Source organism: Coturnix japonica, chromosome 1 (genome assembly GCF_001577835.2).
Source record: "Coturnix japonica isolate 7356 chromosome 1, Coturnix japonica 2.1, whole genome shotgun sequence".
NCBI classification, from domain to species: Eukaryota; Metazoa; Chordata; class Aves; order Galliformes; family Phasianidae; genus Coturnix; species Coturnix japonica.
The window spans coordinates 18647245-18672671 of record NC_029516.1 but is presented as its reverse complement, the minus strand read 5'-3'; the positions used below and the strand labels follow the sequence as shown (position 1 = coordinate 18672671).

Genomic DNA, 25427 nt, shown 5'->3' with positions numbered 1-25427 from the left:
ATTTAATTATTTAAAAAAAAAAAAAAAACAAAAAAAAAAACGGTGTGGCAATTGCTAATTATTAAGCTACATCTTCAAAAGGAAATACACTATTCACAATCTCAAGTGGAACAAAACAATTTTTCCATATGGATGCAGAACTGGAGATCCTTTAGCAGAAAGCTTCTTTGAAACACCTATAACTTTACCTTCTAGAATTTCAAGATGCAGACTGCTCACATATCCAGAACAGACCACAGAAACCACACAGATCAGCTGAGAAATGGACTGTTATTCTATCACTACTCCAGCATTTTAACTTCTCAGTCTCAACCTATAGGCATTCAGGAATATCATTTAAATTGCACTTACAAAGGAAGAAGATCTTTCTTTCCAGAAGAATAAGCTACAATTATGGCAGATCTTAAATTCCAATCACATGAAGAGTTAACATTCTCTGGCCACCAACACAATTCACAGTGCAAGCTAGATAGCTCAATTCTCTTAGTAACAAGTAAACACATAACCTATCTCCTTCAATATCTGTATCCAGTTTTGTTCTAGAAGGATTGTAAAAGCAATCATCGGGTAAGTAAAGAGCAGATACCTTTACAAATGACAAAAAGTCGGTGTCAAAGGGTCAACCATAAGGTGGAGAAGCGCTCACTCCACAAGTGCCAAACTTTTAATATCAAAAGAAAACCATTTATTACAACAGAATATTACAAACAACTAGTTTCAATGATCAGAGGGTCAACTTTACAAAACTTGTACTTTCTGATTGTGGAATGACAGATACTCCAGGTTTACAAAAACGTCTTTCGGCTTATGCACACTTAAAAGTGATTTCCAGTCTGCTTTATTTTCAACCAAATACAGTACATTTATCCAAACAAAAGATGTACATTCAATATAGAACATTTTGAGCAACAGCTACAGTCCAGTTCCCATTCACAGTACTTGTAGAGCAATGCACTAACAGGGCCAAATAGTTCTCTATCCATAAAAGTATTTTTACTTCTGATCTTGTGATCAACAATTTTAGATATATTTTATACAAAAAGTATATATGAACACGAGGCACCTCCCTAAGTAAGGGAGTAAACCCATACAAAAGACGCGGTATTTCTTCTGATGTACAGTACCTTGCAAATTGTAGCAATTTGACACAAATCACTAAACAAAATATTCTCTAAAACATAAAAAAAAAAAAAAAAGAAAGAAAGAAAAAACAAACAAACAAACAAACATACAAAAGAACAAAACCACTGCTGCATGAAAGCTGCCAAGAATTCCATAATGGCAGCCACGCAACGGGCTTCCTAAAATCCTGGTTAAAAGGTCAAAATAAAAGGGATCTAAACCATTTCCAAATTATACAAATTCAAGTTCTATCTATAGTGGTCATTTATCACATCGAGAGAAAAATTACTTGGAGTTTCTCTCATACTATCCTCCCTTTTTATTAATATTTAATGAAATAAACTAATATTATAAGTGGTTGTGCACAGATTGTCTGTCTATAACACATCGACAAATATTCACTACCTTCATATTAACATTAGTGTGTTGATCTTTCAAAAAATAAATTGAAAAAATAAACTGCGACTATCATTAAAGTGCTTGTTGTATAATTTTTTTTTTTTTTTCTTTTTTAAATTAAAGTATAGAGGAATGTGGATATTCTTGTAAACATCCTAGATGTTTATCAAGTTGTCCAACGAACCACAGATGGAAAAGATATGGACATCTTTGAAGCGACTGTAGTACAGTGAAATTCAGAATGTCCCAGAACTGGGAAATTAGTCTATACGAACAAACTGATGTTATGGCAAATACTAAAAATTAGTACAATTCAGCCAATATACACTACATGTTTGCTCTTATACATTCATTTGTAATAAGTTTAAAACAGTATATAACAATTGCCAAAGTAGGATATCACAAAAAAATCAGAGCTGTTCATCCATTAGCACTACCAGGGAGGAACAGTACGATGAGATCTCTGAAGATGACCTCCTACATGAGGAACAAAAGTCTTCTTCCAAAGCTGTTGTTTGTCAGGTTGCCTCTGTACTGTTTTTTTTAAGTTCAGAGAGTTCATGTCAAACCACAGCTGTATAGAGATAAGCACAGTTAACAGCTAATTTAGAAGCATGAGTGCATTTCAACTACAGAAGTGTTTTGGGAGGAGGCACTGTCTAACAACATGCAGTCAGAATGGATGTAATTTAGTATGAAAAACAACAGCTTGTGAAGATTTTCCTCCTTATAGTACCATTATCAAGATATTAGCAGTTCCAACACCACATTAAAGTCTTTTTCATGCAAATGAACTCCAAATTTTCCGAACATCACTTGAACCTATCTGAGAAGAAATGGGAATAAATTAATACTTTGCATTTACCAGCATAATCCTGTTTTAAATTACACAACATAAATTATGTATAAGCTCAAATTTTTAATTTACCATCAAACTACAAAAGACCTCTTAAAATCACCATAACTCAAGGTCTAGCTCAGCTCATTTTTTGAAGTTCCATTCCATGTAGCCCAGATTTGCTAGGAAGTCACGCATATTTCATATTATGTTTTAACACTGCTCCGTAGAAATTCACTACAGAAGCTAAACTCAAACCAAATTACCTTCTAGGATACAGCATTTTGGAGTTAAAAAGATGGAATAAGGCACACATAGCTTGGTTTTCTTTTCCCCAAATACACTACAAGGATATTTCTGAATACGGATGTTAAAAGCCCATATAGATATCAGTAATGTCTCTCTGTTCCATTTTTGTACAATCCCCACACCTTCAGGCATCACTCAGTCATTCCGTAATACAAAATTATCACTTATGTATATAATTTCCCTTTTTAAAAGGTTCTCTTAAAAATCAGACCATCTCTAATCCTTAATATGAAGGCAACAGAAAACTAAGAAAATACATATAGAAATCCCCTAAGTGTAAAAAGAAACCAAAACCCAGTGTTCTGTAGAGGCAGAAATTCTTGGCCAGACTTGTATAAATATTTAGGCAAAAAAAACAAAAAATATCAGGTTCAAACCTTTTTAAAAATGAATCACCAGAAGTCTCCAAACTTGTGCTTATATAAATAAGTACTAGAAGGATCAAATCCTAATTCTGACTATTTTAGAAGTGTCCTTAGGAACCTAACCCAAACTCATTTTAAACCACAGAAATTAAGCATCCAAATTACATTCAAAAAAGCTGTTCTATGTCTTTCTGTGGACAGAACACAGACAACACACAGTATTTATAAATATTTATAAAATGATCATTCCAGTACGTCCATAGAGAAATGTTCTGTCAATAGCTTTTATCGTGATTCCTTTAGTGCTTCTTCAGTGAGGTTACCGAGATGTTCGTTACCAGGCTAACTTAATCTAATAAACCAAAGGCACTGATAATTTGAAAACATGCTATTTTAGAAATGTCCATATGTTAGCTTGATTACAATAGATGCCTTAAGGCAGTTTAAAGAGTCAACTTGGTACAGCTTCATCTATACTCTACTCCAGTTTCCTACCATGATAAATTTAGAAATTAACTCTTCCTAAACACTTAAAAAAAACCTTAAAAAAGAACCAATTCAGATATATATCACAGTATTTAAGCTGCTAAACCATAAAATCTATGGAATAATAATGTTTTTGGCAATATATGTACAACAGAACATAAAAGGCAGTGCTTCTGTTTTGTTTGGGGAAAAAGAAATGACAAAACACTATATTTTCCTCACCAGATAACAGCTTTAGATCTTGTACTTCTGCCTTTGGTTTTGTTTTCTTCAGGTGAATGAGATACATTCGCCTTGTGTGTTTTCTTATGATGTTCTAGAAAAGCTTTTCTGGCAAACGCTTTCCCACACTTATTGCATCGGTGAAGAGAAAAGTTTTTTGTTACTTTTACTTCAATGCCAACATCAGCTCCTTCGTACTTTTTATTGGGCGAATTAGAGGTGACATCGTGTTTTGAACCAATCTGTTTTGTTTCATCCCTCTGAGGGCCTCTTTTTGTCACCTTATTTAGAACAAGATCAATTGGCTTTTTTATTGCTCTAATTTCTAAACTTGCAGTTATTTTCCCAAGGTACCGTGGCGACTTTTTATGAACTACGGTTATATGCCTTATCACATCACGTTTGCGACGTGTTTCATAAGAGCAGAGAGGACACCTGTAGTATTTAACGTAAATGTTATTTCCATCTGTATGTAATTCAATGTGCTTTGTCAAGTTCTGTTTCGAAGTAAATTGGCGTTTACAGAGTTTACAGTAAAGCTGCTTGAAGTCAAAGCCAGCTGAAAGTTTTGGCTTCCTGTTTTTTTGCTGGCCACCTGCAGCAGATGCATTGGTTGACTTAGGAGTTGATTTAGTAGTTGATTTACAGGTTGGTTTAGTGGTTGACTTTGAGGTTGATTTAGGGTTTTCAGAGTCCTGCTTAACTTTATTTTTCTGTGCTGACGGTGTGTTCTTTTTCTCATTTGAATGATTTGTTCCCTTTAATTCATTCTGTGGAGAAAGAGCAATGGAAGGGGGTGAAGGTTCTACAGAATCTGCTGGTTCAACTTCTAGTTTTATTTCTGTTCCATTGGCAGTATTGTTGGGTCCTTTCTCTCTTTTAGAGTTCTTCCCAGAAAGAGTTATCTTGTGAACAATTTGCATGTGCCTTTTCAGCATTATTTGTGAACTATATTTTCTCTTGCACAGAAGGCATTTGCATGCAGTTAAATTGTATTCAGCCTTTGAAGACGACTTTTGTTTTCGGGTCTTAAAAGATTTTTTAGCAGAAACTGTATCCAAGAACAAAGGTTGCCCAGGCTTTGTAGCTATATCAGGAGTAATGGAATCCCTTCTTAATCCTCTATGGACTTCATCAAAATGCCTTCTTACGTTGGCTTTTGTGGCAAATGATTTATAACATACAGGACAACTTCGACCTAGTGCTACCAGAACGTTCTTATTTCGGCCTTTTGCGGAGCACAGATTTGGTTTCTTTTTTGTTTCTATGTACTTCTTCAGCTCTTCCATCTTTTTTTTGTGTACTTTTCTAATATGCCGGCGTACACTGCGTCTAGAATGAAATTCTTTTCTACAGAGACAACAAATCAACTGGTGGCCAAAGTCAGAATTTTCCACAGAGTCCACTTCAGGTGTTACTGCTGGGGGCTGTTCTTCAGGAGTAGGGGTCACCTTGTTTATAACAGGATCAGCAGGAGGTAATTCCACAGTCTCCCCAACCGGAGCCAGAGCTGAAACAGCCTTGGGTGGTTCAGTGCTGGGTTCCTGCATTGGTACTGGAGCTTGATCAGGGGCACTACTGTTTTCTGTGCTCTCATCTGGGCTATTAGTCCTTGACACATACTGAAATACAGCATTCTGATTTGTTTCTATAGGTTCTAATCTAACTATATATTCTTGCTTATCTACTCTTGGATAAATTGCTTCCAGGAGGTCACTTATGGCTTGACTCTGTTTATCATTTATATCTGGAAGGTCTGGGAAAAGAAAGAATAAATAAATAAATAAATAAATAAAAAGGCAAAGACATTTTTAAATTATTTGGCGATTTTGAATTAAGTTTCACAAAACTCAAAGTGTTGTTGGCTACTGCAATGATGTTATGTGTAATGCATTTTCTAAAAGCAAAAGTACCAATAATCTTACTGCCTGATTTTTGGACAGAAACCCTACAGGTTGTGTACTATGAAATGAAAAATGAGATTAAAAGAAAATAATCTGTTTTTGAATGCCAAGTAAGTTCAGTGATTTAGATTCCAGCATGGCAGGCTACACATCAGCCCTGGCACAACTAAAACCCCAGCGCATTAATGTAAAAGCATGAGGCACTGAGATGATACCATTTGAAATTCCCCACAGTGATTTGAATATCTCCTTCATGGCAGCAACTTAATACAGAGCATCTAAGTATTATCCTTTTCATTTGGAGTACATAGCATTGTTGTTTTCATTTGTACCCTTCCTAGTGAACAGTCGACTGTATCAGACAAGCAGCCAATTAAAGGAAAGCTAGTCAACATCTAGGCTGGAAGTTTACTCAGGTTAATCTTATTTTGCTCAGTCTTTCCTGCATTTAAGTCACATAAACTTACAATTCCATAGGTTTTGACGTGTTGAGGTACAAAGATGCTAACTAAGGATCTAAAAATCACCATCACACCAATGTTGATGAAGCCAACAAGGATGACTAAGATAACAGAAAAAGCTTTACAAAACACTTTGAATGCTGGCACATTCCCCAATCCAGCTTTACCAAGATTAGCAAATCATTATCACTTGAAATGAATCTTTAATACTTTTTTTTTAAAATGCAAATAGGTTTTTTTTCCTTTTAATTACTTTTAATAATAAAGTTTACTCTCTCCAAAAAAGAAAGTGGGCTAGACATGATCACATAAATGCAACAAGAATATATAATAGTTCAGTTGGAAGGGACCTTCAAAGATCATCAAGTCCAACTGCCTGACCACTTCAGGGCTAACCAAAAGTTAAAGCATATCATTAAGGGGAATTGTCCAAATGCCTCCTGAACGCTGACAGGCTTGGGAACATCAACTAATTGTCTACCAAGCATAAGAAATATTTGACCACCCTCACCGTAAATAAATTTTTCCTAGTGTCTATTCTGAACTTTCCCTGGTGCAGCCTTGCGCTGTTCCCAAGCATTCTCACTGGTTCCCAGAGGGAAGAATGAGGTGTAGTGGTAAGAAAGAAACATGGTGTAACTGAAGAAAAACTCTTCAAAAAGAGTGATTTTTTTCAGTCTGTTTCATGACTAACAATGAAGAATTGTATCTGAGATTAACGAATACTGTCCAAGTACAGGAAGAAAATGACACACAACACCCACAACACTCTACATGATCCAGCCAAACTCTCTTTGAATTCTACTGACATAAAACAAAAATGTCTGCTTAGCTTCAAGCGTTTCTATGAGATTCAGCTTCCCATTTTGACTTTTCATTATCTTTCATAATAAAAAGAAGAAAAAACAAAGAAAAAGCAGAAGAATAAAAAATCATTAACAATGACCTTTCATTAAAACATTGGACTTATAAAATAATATAAACTATGACAAGAATATGGGTTTGCACTGTTAATGCATATTCATTTAATGCTGTAGCTTGTTTTCTACCACAAAGGTTCTCAATTTCAGGTGGCTTTATTAGATAGTACGATTAGGCCAACTTACTATCATCCATCTGAAGACTTGGAGGACAATAAAACTTTTTATGAGTAATTAAATTTGGTAATCCCCTGAAGAGACTCCGGCACAATTTACACTCAAAAATGGTGTCCACATCTTTCAACAAGATATGCTTAAGTTGTTTAGTTCCTGTAATAAAAGAAACATTATACTTAAGGAAGGTTTTCTGTTCTTTTTTTTTAACTCACAACATTACATGAAAACAAAAGCATTTTACAACACAACCACCGCATCAGCATTTCATCTTGCTTTAATGCTATTTCACTGCACAGTTTGTGATACGCACTCCAAATTCCATTATGAAAATAAGCCTAGTTTGAAATAAATACATAAAAAATATGGTTTACACACATTACAGTTTACAGTGAACTAACAGAATGATGACTTGGATCAAAACCAACAGCTAACGTTAACAAGGATTCCATGGTGCAATGTCTGGTTGCTGTAAGACAGTTTCTGAAGAAAAGAGAATAAGTACTTAGAGCATTTAAAAAAGCTCCTCATGTTAAGGAAGCAATAAATATACAGCTATTTCACATAATAAATTAACAGGAAAGGGGAAAAAAAACAAAAACTACAGAGCATGGAGTGAAACACAAAGAGCTAACGTCAGTGCTACTACATCTAGGCATGTGATACAAGATGAAGGTGATCACGCTTATAGAAGAAAACAGAACTGGAGACATTTTCAAGCCTGCAAAAGGAATAAAATAACTCAGAAAATTTTCTGTTAAAACAAAATTTTCTGCTCAATAAAACGTGCAGGTTTTCCAGACTACTTTATACATGTACATTGTATATTCAAAAATAAGAACTCTAAACCCACAAGGATAAGAAGTTTGGTCTTGCACTGTAGGTGCATTCCAGCTCCTGCCTCGCTTAAGCTTTTCTTCTTTTAATTGTTAGCGTTACACTTCAAATCCATTCCTTCATTTCGCATCTCGCTAACACTATGAACATAATGTCCACAATTAGCAATGAATTACTGAATGATGAATACTTACCACGCCAAACCAGAAGGAAACGCTGGCTAAACAAATTCAGCTAATAGCCCTAACTTGATTCTTAATACAGGAACAAAACAAAATTAATCTAAATTAGTCAAAACAGCAAAACTATAATGAAAGTTGGCAAAGCGGAAACAATGCAACAGATAACTGTGAAACAACAAAAATGGCATTAAGATACATTCTTCCAGCTGAAGCAGAAGCTCAAGGTTTTGGTCAACGTGGACAATTAGGAATTCCATTTAAAGATCAAACTTAGTCACGCTGCAGAATTGTGTTCTAAACTAAAATCTTGTTCAAATACAAATAATTCCATAATTGGTTTTCGATGCGAATAAACCTTATCAAGTTAGCTTTCTATCTCTTGGTCTAATAATAGTGCTACAAATCTTTTTATAACTGCATTTTAGTAAAGCACAATACCTTCCTCAGTTGCTTAAAACCAGGAACCAAATTTGACTATCCGATGCTACCATCCAATTTTTTTCTCTGCCTATGCCTTTCCTGGGCCCACTGCCCTATGTCCTTGTCCTTTCCTCTTGCTGCTTGTTACTCAAGCATTACCAGCCTCATCTTCATCTGACCTGCAGACAACAAACCACTGGAAAAATACTTGTATTTATTAAAAAAAAAAAAACAAAAAAAAACCACAAAAAAACAAGTTTGAGAACTTGGTAACCAAATTTGAGAATTTGTTAACTGGTGAAAACCCAGCTGAACAGAACTGAACGTGCTCCACATAGATGGAATTCCAATAAGTCACTACTTGTAATCCAAACAAAAGGCCTCAAGCTTGGTGACAGCACACCATGAAATAAAACTTGACTTGTGCTATCAGTGCATGTCCTAGGCACAACTACCCTCCTCAAATGAAAAAAAAACATCTAATTTATCTCTCTTTCCTAATCAAGGAGATACATCAATCCCTCTTTCCCACCCCTCTCATTTCATTGAGTTCATTCTTTTCCACTCAGTACTTTAGTGCTGTCTAATTCAGACTATCAGTCTGAAGAATTTTAAGGACTTATACTAGAAGTCAGACTAGACAATGCAGTGGTTCCTCTGGCTTCAAATCTTTCTTATGTGATCACGCAGCTTCTCATAAAAGTTAATTACTTATTATTTTTATTAATGGGTCCTTCTGAATTATACAATAGACCTTCACAAACCCGCGGGAACAGAAAATAAGTTAAAACATCCACTGGTTTTGTTGACTCATCAAGCAGAGAAAGAGCAAGCATCTGCACATTCCACACCAACTACTGATTGTGGCAAGGAGCAGTCAGTTTTCTGCCAGCATATGCATCCTCCAATTTACTGGAGCTTTATTTTATAGTTTCATTTCACTGGGGCAAGCAGTACTTCACTGAGTTATATTAACAGCTGTAGATGTAGGTGACAGAAAAGCATCACTGTCAAAGAAACTGCTACAGAGTATCAGACACTGCAAACAATCCTTTGGCAGAACCAGCCAAGGTTAGGCCCTCAGCAAGCAATTTCACTTCTCAGAAAAATCTCAGCAGTTCACTTTCTCATAGGAGAACATTCTATTCCATAACAGCATTATAGAGCTCCAGAACTTCAAGGCCAGTCTGGATGTGGCTCTGGTCTATTGGATGGCAACCCTGCACATAGCTGGTTGAAAGTAGATCATTACAGTCCTTTTCAACCCAGGCCATTCTGTTATTCATTCTATGAGTCATATAAGAACATTGATTACTATATTATATTTTGTTATATTTGAATCTAACACAATTAGAAAGGAGTTACTAATTATTTTGTTATCCTTAATGCTCCGTACTACTGGAGAAACCTTCTGCTAAGACTGCTTTCATGGTTATGGCTTTAACATCTATTTCTTTAAGGTTACTGTAGAAATCAAAAAGGCTCCTTAGCAAAATGGAAAGCTGTGTGTTCAAGACTAACTTGTAAAATCTTGGCCCAAGTCACTTTGCCTTCTGTCCAACTGCCCTGAAGACAACAAGGTAAGTATCAATTTAACAAATGCCAGAAAGGACAATCTGAAAGCTGCCTTGAGGCAGACTACTTGCAGTTTGTGCTAGTGCCAACTTGTAAGAGGCCATGCTTTTTACATTACTGTCTCAAAGTTTGCTGAAATGGACAAGTTCAGGCAAGTCCTGGCCAAGGTTCCAGGACTCCCTTTGTCTGAGACACACAGGAACCAAGGTTCGAGAAATCCCTTTGTTCAACAGATGGACAAGTCTGGGAGCTACAAAAGAGAGATAAGATGCTGATTAATGGCCCTAAAGTGGTCTTTTTGTGTGGGCCTATCTAAAGGAAGATGGCCATCTCCGAGGAATTCACATGACTCTGACCCGAGCCTTCCAGAAATGTCACGAAAGCTGGGAAGAAGAAGGATAAAAAGTGCATGTACAAACCCCAAATTTGAGTTTTCTGATACCAGATGCCTCACTACGGAAACAAGGAGGTTTTCTGACACCAGATGTCTCACTACGGAAACAAGGAGGTTTTTCTGTCATCAGATGCCTCTCTACATGAACGCCTCTGAAGAAGATGCCTGCATGCTGAAGAACCTTTTAGGTTTCTAGGTATCTGACCTCAGATCCCTCCACCGCTGTCCTACTGCTGCCTACTGTCTCTTCCGGGATTGCTGCTCGAGACTCTGCTCTGTGGGACCTCGCTGCCCGAGACTCCGCTTCTGTGAGACCTCTCTGCCCGAGACTCTGCTTCTTAAGACCATGGTACTCTGACCATCTTCTCTGCCCTGCACCGATCTGCTGCTTGTGGCCTGCTACTCTGCTGCTGCTCTCCCCTACACTTATTTTGCCCCGGACCAACGTTAACAACATGCTACAGGACGCTGCTGCATCCAGGAGGTGACTATTCCCCGCTTTAACGTAATTCTTGCTCTTTTCTACCTTTTTCTATCACCTACTTTCCCTTCCCCATCACCCTAATTTTGATATTTCATCGCTCTCCCTTCCCCATCCCCCCAATTGTCTATTATTTCCAATAAACTGGTCGGATCAACATTTGAATGCTCTTCTTCTTAATCTCACGCCGGGCATAATATTATCAAAAGAACCTTTGCCTCACTCCTAAATTGGAGCGAGACACAACTGAAATACCATTAACCTGCTTCAAGTCAAAGAGGCCTGCCACACATATTTGAAGCTTTACGTCAATTTCATTCACTCACATGTATAAATAAGACTGCAAGTGGTGACTCTCATATCCAGTTTTCCTTTTTTTGTACAAAGTTTTTAAATGCAGGTAGAGAACATACAAAATACTGTGTCATTCTACGAGACTCAGAGCAGACACACACCACACTGCATGTCAGCAATGACTTCTATGTGAAACACCTATTTCATATACATAAAGCTCTGCTGTTTTATATAAATCTTTTTACGTAACTGCTTGACAAGAACAAGCTCGATGTTCTTGCTCTAAGTTTGCTTTGCCACATCAGAAGGGTAGAACCAGATACCTGATACCTTGACCAGTGTACGTGAAAATCCAAACAAGAAATACCACTTAATACCAAAAACCTACAAATATTCTGCAAATATGTAGAAGGTCAGGTGTTGGTTTTTTGTTTTGTTTAAACATGCACTAAGTATACCCTAAATTAATAACTGTTATAACAAGATAATAAACTTTTCTAGGAGTTAAATCAAGGCTTCATACCTGATCGAAAACACTCAATGATTTGTTGAATACCAGACTTTGATGTTTGCAGAGGCTGCTGTAATAATGGAGGATCACCAGGTTCCAGTATATGCACTGAAACACATAAAAGATAAAAAGTCATTTGAGATAATGAGTCATTTTCTGATTAGTCAAACCAAGAAAGCATTCAAAGCTGTGTGTATCAAACATAAACATACAAAACCATGCAGACTCATCAGAAGTTTCCATCAATTAAAGCTGCTCCCCAAAACTGCGTACCTGCCTCCCATCATTTAAACCAAAACAACAAAACAGATGTACAAAAAATTATCAAATACCGCATCTCTGCTAAACGTACCATATTCAGTGCTGGCACTACACCCTGAACTCACATCCATTCCACCATGATCAGAATAAAGCACAAGTATATCTAACTAGTACAGTCCAAAGACAGATACCATAATAGTTTTCACCAACAAAACTACACTCAAAAAAATGCTTTTGGTTCAAGCAAACTGCAAAAGGAGCAATTTGAAATCTCATGCTACATTGGAATCTTCATAAAACCTACTATAAGATTTACCCAGCAGAAAGACTATGACTTACTGTGATACACAGTGCTCACGCACACAGAATTAACAGCACTCCATTGCTATCTATTCATAAACCAATCTTTGCTCAGTTGGAATACCAAACTTACAGGGATGCCAGCAGTTATTCAAGCATAAGTTTGCAAAAAATCACCTGATAACTCATCTTTGTTATTAACAGAATTAAACTTGTAGCTCCTCCATTGCCTCCTCCATTACCCATTCCATAAGGCAGACCATTTTTAGGTCTCTGTTTCTAATGGCAACACAAAACATCTCTAAGAAATTTATTTAATTAGCAAAGAGCACTAACAGCATCGTGTAAAACTATTAAGGTTTACTAACTGTGAATAGCCTAAATGCGGGGTGTAAGGTTATATAAGTAAATTCAAGCTGAAAAGAATATCAGAAAGAAAAAGCAGTCTAAGAAAGGAATGACAAAATGAAAACTCCATGCAACTGTGGCCCCCTAATATACTGTTATATATGAACACATAACAACCATTACAAATCAGCTAATCGTTTAGGGATTTCTAACACAATGACATATTGTATCCTACTAGCCCACTCCATCCTCTTCAAAATAGTGTACTTTGAGTTGCATACCGCCCCTAACATGCATATGCAACAGCCACTGACATCAAGGAGTGACATACACCAAGCAGGCATCACACATCACGGTTATTTGTAGGGCAAGAAAAGTATTTCAGTCTTTAGAAAACATGAGAACAACTCAAAGCCATTTCATCCTAAACACAAAAAGCATTTCTCCTAACTGAACAGTACTTTCTCTCAAATTACACTTAATTAAAGGAGTATTATCAAGCTGCCACACGCAGACTTTCAAGTACTAATTCCAAAAACAGATGCCTTTCTTTTCCAAACGCAAGCGAAAGCATCCAAATAACAAATTCTACATTAAGGCAAGAAGAAAGGAACCAAGTTTCCTTTTAGGCTACCAATTGTAACTGCAGGCATAACAATTACAGAAAAACAAGCGAGCCGGCTGAAACTTTTAAGCACTTTCTACTGGCAGCCTCTCCCATATCACACAGCAGTGGGATGCACACAGGAGGTTTAGGACTTTCAGGGTTTTTTCCCCTGCTTGACAAGAAGATCCTTGTCTTCACCAGAGCTCACCATTGGAAGGACAAAATAAAGGACGCAAGAGATTGCCAGAAACAGCACTTAACAAGAAAAGAAACCGAGGTCAGACCAAGAGAAGTGGAATAAGAACACTTGGAGTTTGTACGCGTTTCCTGGCCTGCCTCTGACCGCCACGCACAGTGCCCACCTGGAGCCACGAGTTACAACGAGGCACCCCACCGGACCCGAGGAGTTTATCCCATGTTAACCATGACAGCTGGAAGCTACGGCAGGACAGCTCCAGCAGCATCCGCTAACGCCGCACACCCCGGCCGCCCCCCGACGACGCACGGCCGCCACCCCCGCGCTCCCCCAGCTCCGTACCTGGCTCGCAGCAGCCGTGGTGGTGATGATCCGTCTGACAGCACTTGTCCCGCAGAGGCATTTTCGGTGCGCACGACCCGCGGTCCTTCTACATGCAGCGTCTCGCTCCTGCCGAAACGAGCACAGACACACACACACACACACACACACACACACAGACACACACACACACACACACACACACACACACACACACACAGCCGTCAGCTCCGCGGAGCGCTCCGAAAGCGCCAACGCCGAGTTCCGCGGCCGGCCCCCGTCTCTCGGCCCTTCCATTGTTCGCGGCGTCTCTCCCGGAGCTCACGGCGCCGCCGCTCCCGCGCGGCCCGGCTCGGCCCGCTCCAGCCCCGCGCCCGCCGCCACCTGCGCCTCGGTCGCCCCGCCGCCCTTCCTCCCTCCCTCCTTCTCTCCCTCCCTCCCTCCTTCCCCCCGCTCAGCCGCTCCTCGCCGCCACCACCTCGCAACTCCCGCGCGACGGAGGGAGCGGAACCGCGCCGGGCCGGACGAAAAGGAACGGAGCAGAGCGAGGACAGCGGAGCCGCGGCCGAATGAGCCCGCCGGGCCGCCACGCGCCAGCCGCAGGGAGAGAGAGAGGGAGGGAAAGAGAGAAGGAGGGAGGGACGGGCGGGCGGCAGGTGACAGCGGGCGCCCAACGCCACCGGCGGCAGCGGCAGGGAGCGGCGGGCGGACCGCAGCGGGACCGCCGCTCATCGTCCCCTACCTGGGAGCGAACGGCCGGCCAACCCCGCCCCGAACTCCACTTTATTCGCCCCTGTCCCGCCAGAGCGGCGGCCGCTGACCCCGGAGCCGGATGGGCACAGGGGCAGGAAGTGACTGCGGCCGTGGCGGCGAGGGGCCGCGCGGAGCACAGTGCGCAGGCGCCTCGCCCGCCGCTCCCCCGCCCGTGCCGCACAGGTGCCGTGCTGTGCTGTGCCGTGCCATGCCGTGCCGTGCTGTGCCGTGCTATGCCGTGCCGTGCTGTGCCGTGCTGTGCTGTGCTATGCCGTGCTGTGCCGTGCTATGCCGTGCCGTGCTGTGCCGTGCTATGCCGTGCTGTGCTATGCCGTGCTGTGCTATGCTGTGCCGTGCTGTGCTATGCCGTGCTGTGCCGTGCCACCGTCCGGAATGCAGTGGTGCCGCTGCCCTGTGGCAGCCTGGCCCGGGTCGTTTGAAAAAGGCTGTTGTGGTTGAGCTGCCACGAAGAAGGACGAATCGGTGTTTTCCACGTTTGGAAGTTCGCTGAGAGGTTTCCGCCAGTGCGATCCAAAGTGCGGCAAGTGGAGAATGGAATATGGTGCTAATCAACGAAAGAAGTTTGTCAGACCTTCCTTGAAGTAAGAAAGATCACTTGTTAGGAAACGCAAGGCGTAAACGCGTCGTGACAGGAAAATCGCTGAGGGATGGTACAGCCGTGGAGATGACGGGTCAGACCTCGGCTTGTGGTGGGATTGCTGCGCAGTGGAGACAGGATTCACGGCTTCAGACAGAGCTCAGAGTCAGACCTGCTGCCCATACCATGCCTCGTTCACGCTGTTCCTCACATCAGCCTTTGGGAGTTTTTGCCATCTCCAGCCACCACGTGTAAGCAGTGCAGGTTTCTTATTAAATGCAGGTATCTGTTTCACCATTAACTCGTCTGTTTCTGGAGCACCATGAGGCAAAATTCAAACCCTGTGAAGTCCTTTTGGGCTTTGATTAAAGAACTTGATTCACCCTACGCTTTGGAGAACAGTTTGAGCAGCCTCGTGTCTGGAAGGATCCCAGCAGACATCAGCTGAAGCCTTCATGCAATTCATTCAAAGACGGGTCTTGGTGTACATCCAGAAGTGCTCTTATCTTGATGAGTTTGGCTACATCCCGAGCTCTGCTACACTTTCACGCAGACAGGAAAAAGGTTGAACTCCACCCAAACGTATCTCTGGGTTCAGCCCGCACAAAGCACTGCTCATGGGTAACAAAGTGCCAAGAGCACAGCTCTCAACTCCTTCCTGTGCGTCTGCCCACCGACAGCAGCACTTGCCCAAAAAGTAATAAACTTAGAGAGTTAACATCCCCCACCTCCTGGGAGAGGTCAATGGCTGGTTGGAAATAAGATCACCTTCTATTCTTCTAGTGCCACTGGATACAAGTGTTGTAACAGGAGGATCCTTTCAGCTTAAAAGCCGACTCAGAACTTTGTATCCTAATCTTAAAATCGGGAAGAAAGTGGACAGTGTTGCATGCTTGTATGAATCTGTATCTAAACCGTCCTACTTACAATTTGTTTCTAGCTGGAAGGAGCTCGTGTGTACATTGTTACATTTAACTCATTACATAGTACATAAAAGAACCAAGTAGAATGGTCAAGCAGATACACCCAAGCTTTGATCATTGGGATAGCCAGTCCTGTGCGAAATGCCTCTTCCCAGCGCAGAGCAGGTTTAACATGAAATCACTAAAAAGATTTGTCCAGCTGGAGAATACCTCAGAACAGGTATATTGCAAATTCTTTCCTTGCAAAATTTGAAATGAATTCCCCTGCGTACAAAGAAATCTCAGAGATTTAAGTGTTTCACCATTTATGACACTGAACATAATGACTGTGCTAATTGCTAACCAATTAACGTAGGACGGTTGCTGCTAATTAATTAATGCCTATATCTAGGCTAAGAATCCACTACAGTTGGAGCTGGGGTTTGACTCACTTCCTTTTACTGTTTTCATAGATGCTGCTAAGAGATGAATGCCCATGATATAGCAGCAGTGTGGGTTTGGGTAGATCTGTGAGCACGTCCCAGACACTGTACACACAGGCAGCCAAACCATGGGGCAGTCCAGGCTGCTTTTTCTTCTCTGACTTTCTTATGATAAACTAACATAGCCAAGCATACCAGAAGAAAGAATAGCATAAGCTTTGATACTGTTGTTCCCTTCCACAGCACCCAAGTTGCTGCTGCTATATTGCACTCTCCAGGTTTGCCCAATTTTGCTTTCTAAACTTGAAGGGACACAGTCTCAGGTAATGACAACCTAAACATTAGATTATGAGTGCTATATTTTCTCTTCAACATCCCTCTTAATACTTCAACTATCAAAATACGACATTCAGATCACTTTTATGACACGTCAGGTGCTGCTCGTAAGTCCTGAGAACTCATAATAGATATTCTCAATTTATTATGTACTTATTTGCTGTTGGACTGATGTAGTCTCAAATCACAGAATCACAGAATTGTGGGGGTTGGAAGGGACCTCTAGAGATCATCGAGTCCAACCCCCCTGCCAAAGCAGGTTCCCTACACCACGTTGCACAGGTAGGCGTCCAGGCGGGTCTTGAATATCTCCAGAGAAGGAGACTCCACCACCTCCCTGGGCAGCCTGTTCCAGTGCTCCGTCACCCTCACTGTAAAGAAGTTCTGTAAATGAAAGCACCTGCCATTCAAGGGTTTTTCTACTTATTCCTGAGAGAACCAATACACTGTTAGCATCCACAGCAAACTATGACAATGACTTCTGCAAAAGTAAGTACTCATGAGTTTCTTTATGTTTCAAATATTCTTCCTGATAAATTGGTTGCCTACTATTCCCTGCAGGAGTTCCCACAGAAATTATTAATGAAATAGTCTGCAAGAGTCAGTAGAAAAAGGAAACCACAAATCTTCTACTTAACAACATACTCAGCAGCCCTCCGTAGCACCTAAGATTTTCTTCTATCCCAGCTATCATACTGAGAGTTCTGCTTTAATTAACCTTCTTGTGCACTGAAGCTGTCCTGGCTGCCATTCTCTGTGGTTTTTTCAGTTCTGTGTTGTCATTTGTAAGGGGGAATCTTTAAAAATATATATGGTATCTAAAGAACATTCATACTTCTCAGTTAAACCACTCATATTGTTAAAAAAGCACAGGAAGCTCTTTCATGTAACAAAGAGAAGGATGAAAATCCTCTCAATTCATTTCATGTAGATTCTAGACTTAAATAAGTTACTGGATGGGTTTTTTGAGCTTTTCTCCTCTGAGCCATGTTCTCAATGTGACCATTTGGTTTTTAAACAGCATCTCTGTTTATTTATTGCCTTTTACATGATACGCAACTGGGGGCATGTTTAGATCTGAGAATTCTGTTACAACTTGATGATCAAATTCTTTTAAAATTATTTCTCATATGGTTAATGGCTTTGAGAAATCCAAAATTCAGAGCAATTTCTCTTAGTTACTGCGTTGTGTTTCCAAGATGTATAACGAACTCTTCTAGCAAGGGAGGTATTTTTTAGTAGAAGATGTTGGGGCACTATTTCAAATAGTTTTTTAAGTAGGTTTAGTGTCCACTGAGAGGTTTTGTTCTGCCAAAGGGCCGGTAGCAACACCTGCTGAGATATCTTGCCATCTGTTTACACATCCAAGAACCGTAAGATTGGATCAGTGAAACTTTTGCTCATATCCTATGACCACCTTTTTTTTCCCCGTGCATTTGGGTGTATTTTGGACGAAGCACCTAACTTCACGATAGCTTTCACTTCAAGAAAGTAATTCTAAGCTGGAATGAACTACACTGAGCTGAGCTCAGCTTTGCAGAGATGAAGGGAGATTTCATAAATTCTGCAGGATCTCTCACAAAATGTATGCTAGTCAAACAGTATCATGGATCCCAATCGTAACACGTTTTACTGCACATGCAGATATTCTAGCATTCCTTAATACATTGCTCTTCATCTGTATTACTGATTTGATGTGGCTTCGTATGCTATTCTTACTGATGTCATCCTTTGATGAACTGTTTATAAACTCCAGATTAAACAAATTTTAGACATGGAAGTCTGAGGGCAATTCAGACTGTTTCAGGCACATTAAGGCTCCTTTGTTAGTGTCTCTGTATCCATGATGGCCAGATGGGTGGAACATTCACCAAGGAAGGAGAAGACCTTGATTTCTAAATCCTAAACTACAAGTTAGAGACCTCTTTTGTTAAGCACAAGGCACAGTTCAATCAGGAATGCAGGAGCTAGCAGGCTAAAAAGAGACTAACAAAGACAGACTGATTCTATTGAGAATGCGATTAACTTGGAGAGGGGGAAAACAATACTGAGATCTGCTTGCAGTTCCCAGTGCTGTTTATTTATTTATATCCACTGATGCTTAAATGGGAAATGCATAAACAAGTCTTTAGAGCACAGACATGTTGACTTTCAGATAAAGGTGGGATCATCCAGACAACTCTTTGTCTTGGATCAATCACTATGACAAAGTACACTAAGAGTTTTCATGCACTACAAATAACCCAGTTATCCCCACAATATAGCTCAAATATAACTTGCTTACAGTATTCCCAGTTTTAAACTGCGTATCTCTGTATGCTTCTGCTTTTGATGAGATGCCAAAATAAAACTCATTTATATTTGCATCAATTCTACATTTTCATGATTTCAAAGTTTACACTACCTTTATATCTCAGCCTTGGCAGAATCTTACAGATATTCTAGATATATTCTAGATATCCTGGACCATCTGAATCTCAGTCAATATGTACTCCAGTCTAACAAGTGGCTGCATGCTCTGTTCCCCAATTAACACAAAGCTTCATTACCCTTTGGGGATAAAAATAAACTGCTATGTGTATTATCTTACCCATAATTCATTTATTTACAGAGTTACTGAAACTCATAATTAACCAGACTTCTCATGGGGTCTAATTTCCTTCTGTTCTTTCTGGCACACTGGTATAAAGTTCAGTAAATGGAACAATTTGCAATGCACCTCTCCCTAGGAGACCCATGTCATCATCTGAGCACAGATTCAACCTCTTTTATTTTTTCCTTCATACTCTTCAGCTTAGATTCCTGGTTGCACAGTGATCCAGCTTCGCATGGAGGCATGAAATAATTCTACCATAGAATTATTTAGCTTGTGATTACAGGGTATTCCTGGAAATCATGCACATGTGGTTCAGGTTCAAGCAGGGATGCATGAGGATTGGAATCCAGGTTTCCCGTTTCAGTGCTGCACCTTCTTATGACAAAACTTGCTGGCAGAAGAGTTCAGGAGCACACAAAATAAACAGTTTTTGGTAGAAAAAATAGTATGTGGTGGGAAACAGCTGAGGGGAAAAGCTTCAGAATACTGCAGGGGACAAGAAGCAGACACTGAAGACATTCTGAGTCACCAGATCAGTGTGGTCAGTAATCCTCTTTTACACAAGAAATAAGGGAGGGGGAAAAAAGCATAACTGCATTGAAGACATAGCTTAGATAGTTTATGAGTGGGACATAGGCACGTGTCCTACTGGGAAGCTACCTCCATTGTCCAAGAAGTTCCATTATTTTTATTTCCTCCTTATGGATTTCTAGCAGGTACAGCATGATTCTCAACTTTAAAATGATCTGTTTTACATAGGTTTCTTTATAAAAGACATCATTCTGTATAAACAGTCTTCTCTTTTTACTTGTTGTTCCCCTTTAATTTAAAGTTACCCATCTAGCTTGGGGGGAAAATAAAAGAAAAAAAGAAAAAAAAGAAAGAAAAAAAAAAAAAGCATTCTTCTGACAGTACTTACCAACAACATTAAAATAAAAATTAATCTTATCAAATACATTAGGAAGCATGAAAGACTTGCTTACACCATTATAAACTGAATTTGCATCTTCTTACCACATTCAGTTTTCAGTCCAGTGATGTTTTCCTTGCACAGCTTTCCTATAGAAGGAAAATAAGGTTAATTTATGCTTTTGTCCTTGATTAACCTGATTAATAGAAAATACATATATGCAGCACAGTGAGATGCATCCTTCCATAAATAATTTAATTTGAGATACATATTTTAAGAGTTAAGAAGGTCCAGAGGAGGGCCACAAAGATGATTAGAGGACTGGAGCTCCGCTCCTGTGGAGACTGTCTGAAGGAGCTGGACTTGTTCAGTCTAGAAAAGAGAAGGCTGTGAGAAGACCTCATAGGGGCCTTCCAGTATTTAAATGGAGATTATAAACAGGAGGGAAATCAACTTTTTACACTGGTAGGTAGTGACAGAACAAGGGGGAATGATTTTAAACTAAAGAAGGGAAGATTTAGATTGGACAGCAGGGGGATTTTTTCAATAAGAGGATGGTGTGGTGCTGGAACTGGTTGCCCAGATGTTTGAGGTTTTGGATGCCCCCTCCCTGGATGTGTTTGAGGCCAAGTTGGATGGGCCCCTGGGCAACCTGGTCTAGAACTTGATCTAGTGTCTGGCAACACTGCCTGTGGCAGGGAGGTTGGAACCTGATGATCCTTGAGGTCCCTTCCAACCTAAGCCATTCTATGACTCTGTGATTTATGATGTAGAATAAGAAATGGAAGGAAATGTGTCTGGATAAGTAATATGGCACGGAATGTACACCTGGTCCAGTATTCTGAGCCACAAAGTGATTATGTCTTGTACCATGTAGTGTACATAAAAACTATCATACACATGAATATAGTGAGGTTTGCAATCAGTATAAAGCATAGACTCTTTCCTCTATGGCTGATAGCAAAAGATACAGACAACAGAAGGCAGAAGAGAGAGGAGAGGAAAAATTAGAATTCTGAATTGTTTCAATGGAAAAAATAAATATTCCTAAACAAATCCCTAAACATGATCATAAAAGAAAGGTATCAGAGAAAATCAGACATGGAAAAAAAAGTGTTTTTCTTTGTATGCTTAGAAAAAAGTGTGTACACATACACGTGTAGTCCTATGTGTATGGGATCATAGGATTACAGAATGGTTTGGGTTGGCAGGGACCTTTAATATCATCGAGTTTCAACCCTCCTTGGTGTAGGCAGGGATACTGCAATCAGGTATATAGATCCCTATAGATCAGATATAGTGTGAGAAGATTGCAGGAAGTAGGAAAGATAACTTGGAGAAATAGGAAAGTAAGAGAAATGTATTTGGGAGGTATTTTGAAGAAGGAAATGTAAATGAGAGATTTATGAGAAGAGGGGAGAAATAATTTTGAAAAGAGATATTTGGACACAGTAGCTTGAGATTAATGCGAAAAAGATAGACAGAAGAAGCATAACTGAAAGAGGTAGGAAGAGGTAGGGAGTCAAGGAACTGTGAACAAACAGCAGAACGTATGAAGCCAAGTTTCTTGTGGTTTTATGGCTTGAAATAAGACTTTCTTATGTGCTTATTATTTTCTCAGGATTTGCAGTAAAAGGAAACGTGGTATAAACATAAATGTACAGGCCCTAGGTCTAATAACAGCAAATCCATAAATAATGAGATTATTTCTACTATAAAGGAAAATAGAATTTTCATGAGCTTATTCATAAGGCACACTCATCCTTAAGTATATCACATTGTATACTGCAGGATAATGGCAAACTTCTAAAGTTTGTTATGGAAATTCTGATTTCATTAGCAAATTTGTAAGATATTACTCAGCATCAATAGCAAATATGAGTACTTGAAGATGTTGAAGGAAAAGCCGTGAAAACAAACAAACAAACAAGCTGAATTTCAGAAACAATGCTATCAAAAATCCTAAGGACAAGAATTTGTAGAAATCCAATATATAAACTGGCTAAATACATTTACCCCAGTCACCATACAAATGCTATTTCATACAAAGAAGGACTACAAGTGATAAATTGGGTGATGAAAGAAATGAAAGAGTTCATTGCCTAATACTAGTAACAGGTAACTGTTAAGCCAAAGTGTGTCTAAGAGAGAACAAGCATTAATGGAATCTTCTCTTTTGGATGGAAGTTAAGCAGTATCCTTTATGTATACAGGACACGTCTAAATAAATGAGCTGAACTGCATCACTGCCCTCAGTGGGAGATTGCTTGGCTCCATTCACTTGTTGTAACACTGAGACCTTGAGCACTCTCAGAGTTGGCTGAAATTTTCAAGAAGGTTCCAAAGAAATGGCAAGGCTCAGAATGACAGAAAGTACAGCTGAGTAAATCTTGCTTCCTGATGAATTGAGGCTAGAACTATAAAAAAGCAAAAAGAGATGAAATTAATTCAAGTAGACAGGTGACTGCCACTACATTAAAGCTAAACACAGTTTGCATTTGGACTGCGATTTAAATTGGCTTCTTGGATAGTAGTACATGGCATGTCTGATTTGGACTAGAAGGCCAAAATAAAGGACACTTCTGTTAAAATAAAGTCAGTGACGTTGAACAAGAGGTACAAATTGGGAGATACAAAGAAAAACACAAACCTGGACAAAAGAGATTGTGAAACAAGTGTGACAGAAAGGATTGTCACAAGGCTGTTCCTATTTCAGTGTTCAAAATCCATTAATGCATAAGAAAGATATACCCCAAAAAATCAGGCAGCCGAAGATTTAGAAGTGATGACAGAAGTGTTATGCAGCAATAAGAGAAGCAGGCAGTTACGTCAAGAAACATGATTTCAGCAGTCTCCTCTCAGGTTGGAAACAGACAGCAGTGACAAATAGTCTCAAGGAATCAAACCTCAAACATAAAGTGAATCCTTATAATGAGCAGCGCTCACCTGCTCTGATGCCAACACACTGTGTCTCTCTCTAACTTTTTGTCAGTCTGTGTGGCTTCCAGGCTAATGAAATTTAACTGAAAAGAGACTGACACAGAATATTTTGGCAAAGGACATTTTATTGGAGGCTATTTTGGCTGGGAATGAAGACATAATGACAGTTGCTCAAACTCTTCTTATCCCACAGCTTTTCCCATTTTTATTTTTATTTTTCAAAGAAAAGGTTTTGTATTTTATTCATGCATTGGCTCAGAACACTTTCCTAATACTTTACCACAAATAAATTAGGATGTGATGTTTAATTGGTCACTCAAAATATATTGTCTGCCATCATATCAGCTGCCTTCCAGGTAAATTAACTCTATCATTTGCTTCATTTTGAATACATCTTCTTGAATTCATTGCAAGATTAATATATCAGACTGAATTAAGCAGTGTAGGTACTGGAGAATATTTCTGCAAATTGAATATATTCAGTCTGATCACTAGATAAGTACATAACTTGTCGCATTTTTGTGGTAAAAAATATATAGCATGAGGTCCCAGTCAAGTAGTGTTTTCAGTTACCCATGTGCAAAGGAACAAACAACAGCCCATAGAGGTTTGCAGTAGTTCTGGGCCATTACACAGCAAGAGTAGTTAGATTCCATTCATTTAACACTGATGTTAATTCATCCTGTATATGAGACACAAATATTGGAATAAAGTAAGCTCATTATTTGTATTAAAAGAAGGAAAAAGAGAAGGTCAGGATTTAAAAAACCTGTCTGCTTACCCTCAGTTACCCAAATACTGAAGCAAATAATAGAAGACAGTATTATTAAGCATTTAGAAGATAGGAGGAATATGTGAAAGACAACATGTACCTGCCAAGTACGAATTGTGACAAGTTCTCTAATTTCCTTCTTAATGATTAATAAGACTTGAGAAAATGAGAAGTGGAATCTAACAGGATTTCAAGAAGGCTTTTCATGTTTTCTTATGCTGTACGCTCATTTATATGCAAACTACATTGACTGAAAAAGAAATATATCAATGGTTTGCTGTCAAAGTAGAGAACTATTTTAAGATTCTATCCTGGTCCAATGCCATTAAATATTTTAACTCATAACTTGGTGTATTTGTTAAATTTGTCAAAGATTTCATGCTGAAGGATTTACAAGAACAGAGAGGGATAAAATGAGAGTTTTAAATGAGTTTGGGGAATTGGAAGAATAACCTACAAAAATAGGTCATTGTTAGTTTGGAAAAGAGAAATACTGCTCAGGTAAGAATAGATACTGTGTGGGTAGAAAGCATGCATTTATAGTACAGGGTAATAAGGTGAAGATGCTATCAGTGTTCATGTATACACAAATCTCTATGAACTATATTATAAATAGGAAATGCATGATAGTAGAGCTACAGTCTATCAGATTACCAGAGTGTTGACACTTACTACAAAAGGCTAAAAACATTAGAGAGGCAAAAATGATAATGAGAGACTTCAATTTCTCGCTACAGTGAGATTACAGTTCCCAGCAATCAAGAAGCAAGTATGAATAGCCCATCTTGTGATGGTAAAGGCACAGATAAAAGGATGTTAGAGTTCTTCAATGGCAATATTCACATTTTGAAAAGAAAGCTAAAAGCTGGAATAACAAAAGTTTACTTCGGGGTTGAAACTTTATGTAACATCGTGGAATAGGCCAGGGGTCATTGAATAAACTCACTTAAGAGGATATCAGAAGCACTTAAAAGCAACACAATAGCATGATGAAATTGATGGGAAGATATTAAAATACAGAAATAAGCTTCTAAAAACCAGTTATTATGTCCAAAAGAGGGAAAAAGCAGGAAAGTCTAAACAATCTTAAGCATAAAATCACAGATTAGTGCAAAAACCCACTTTGAAGAAGCTCTAACTAAATGTTCAACACCTTTCCAGCTATATCAGAAAGAAGTAGCTCATCAGACCATCAGTGAAACTGATCACTGATCACAAGCAGCTCTCAAGGTAGATAAACTATATCAGAG

The 25427-nt window shown here is 39.3% G+C and overlaps 1 protein-coding gene across 4 annotated transcripts in view; it reads right to left on the bottom strand.

Annotated features, from left to right (window-relative positions):
* ZNF800 (zinc finger protein 800) overlaps window positions 1-14799 on the bottom strand; it is a 54946-nt gene extending 40147 nt beyond the window's left edge. Inside the window, exons 1-6 of one of the 4 annotated variants that reach the window (XM_015852675.2) lie at window positions 14670-14799; window positions 13949-14056; window positions 11907-12002; window positions 7213-7356; window positions 3742-5497; window positions 663-2347 (exon numbers count right to left, since the gene is read on the bottom strand). In XM_015852675.2, coding sequence (XP_015708161.1) covers window position 2347; window positions 3742-5497; window positions 7213-7356; window positions 11907-12002; window positions 13949-14009 — 2058 coding nt within the window. In that variant the 5' untranslated portion in view covers window positions 14010-14056; window positions 14670-14799 and the 3' untranslated portion in view covers window positions 663-2346. Of the gene's footprint in view, window positions 1-662; window positions 2348-3741; window positions 5498-7212; window positions 7357-11906; window positions 12003-13948; window positions 14057-14405; window positions 14519-14669 lie in introns of those variants that run through there. The other 3 variants (XM_032442719.1, XM_032442718.1, XM_015852667.2) reach the window with 3 other exon arrangements.
* Window positions 14800-25427: the final 10628 nt, after the last annotated feature.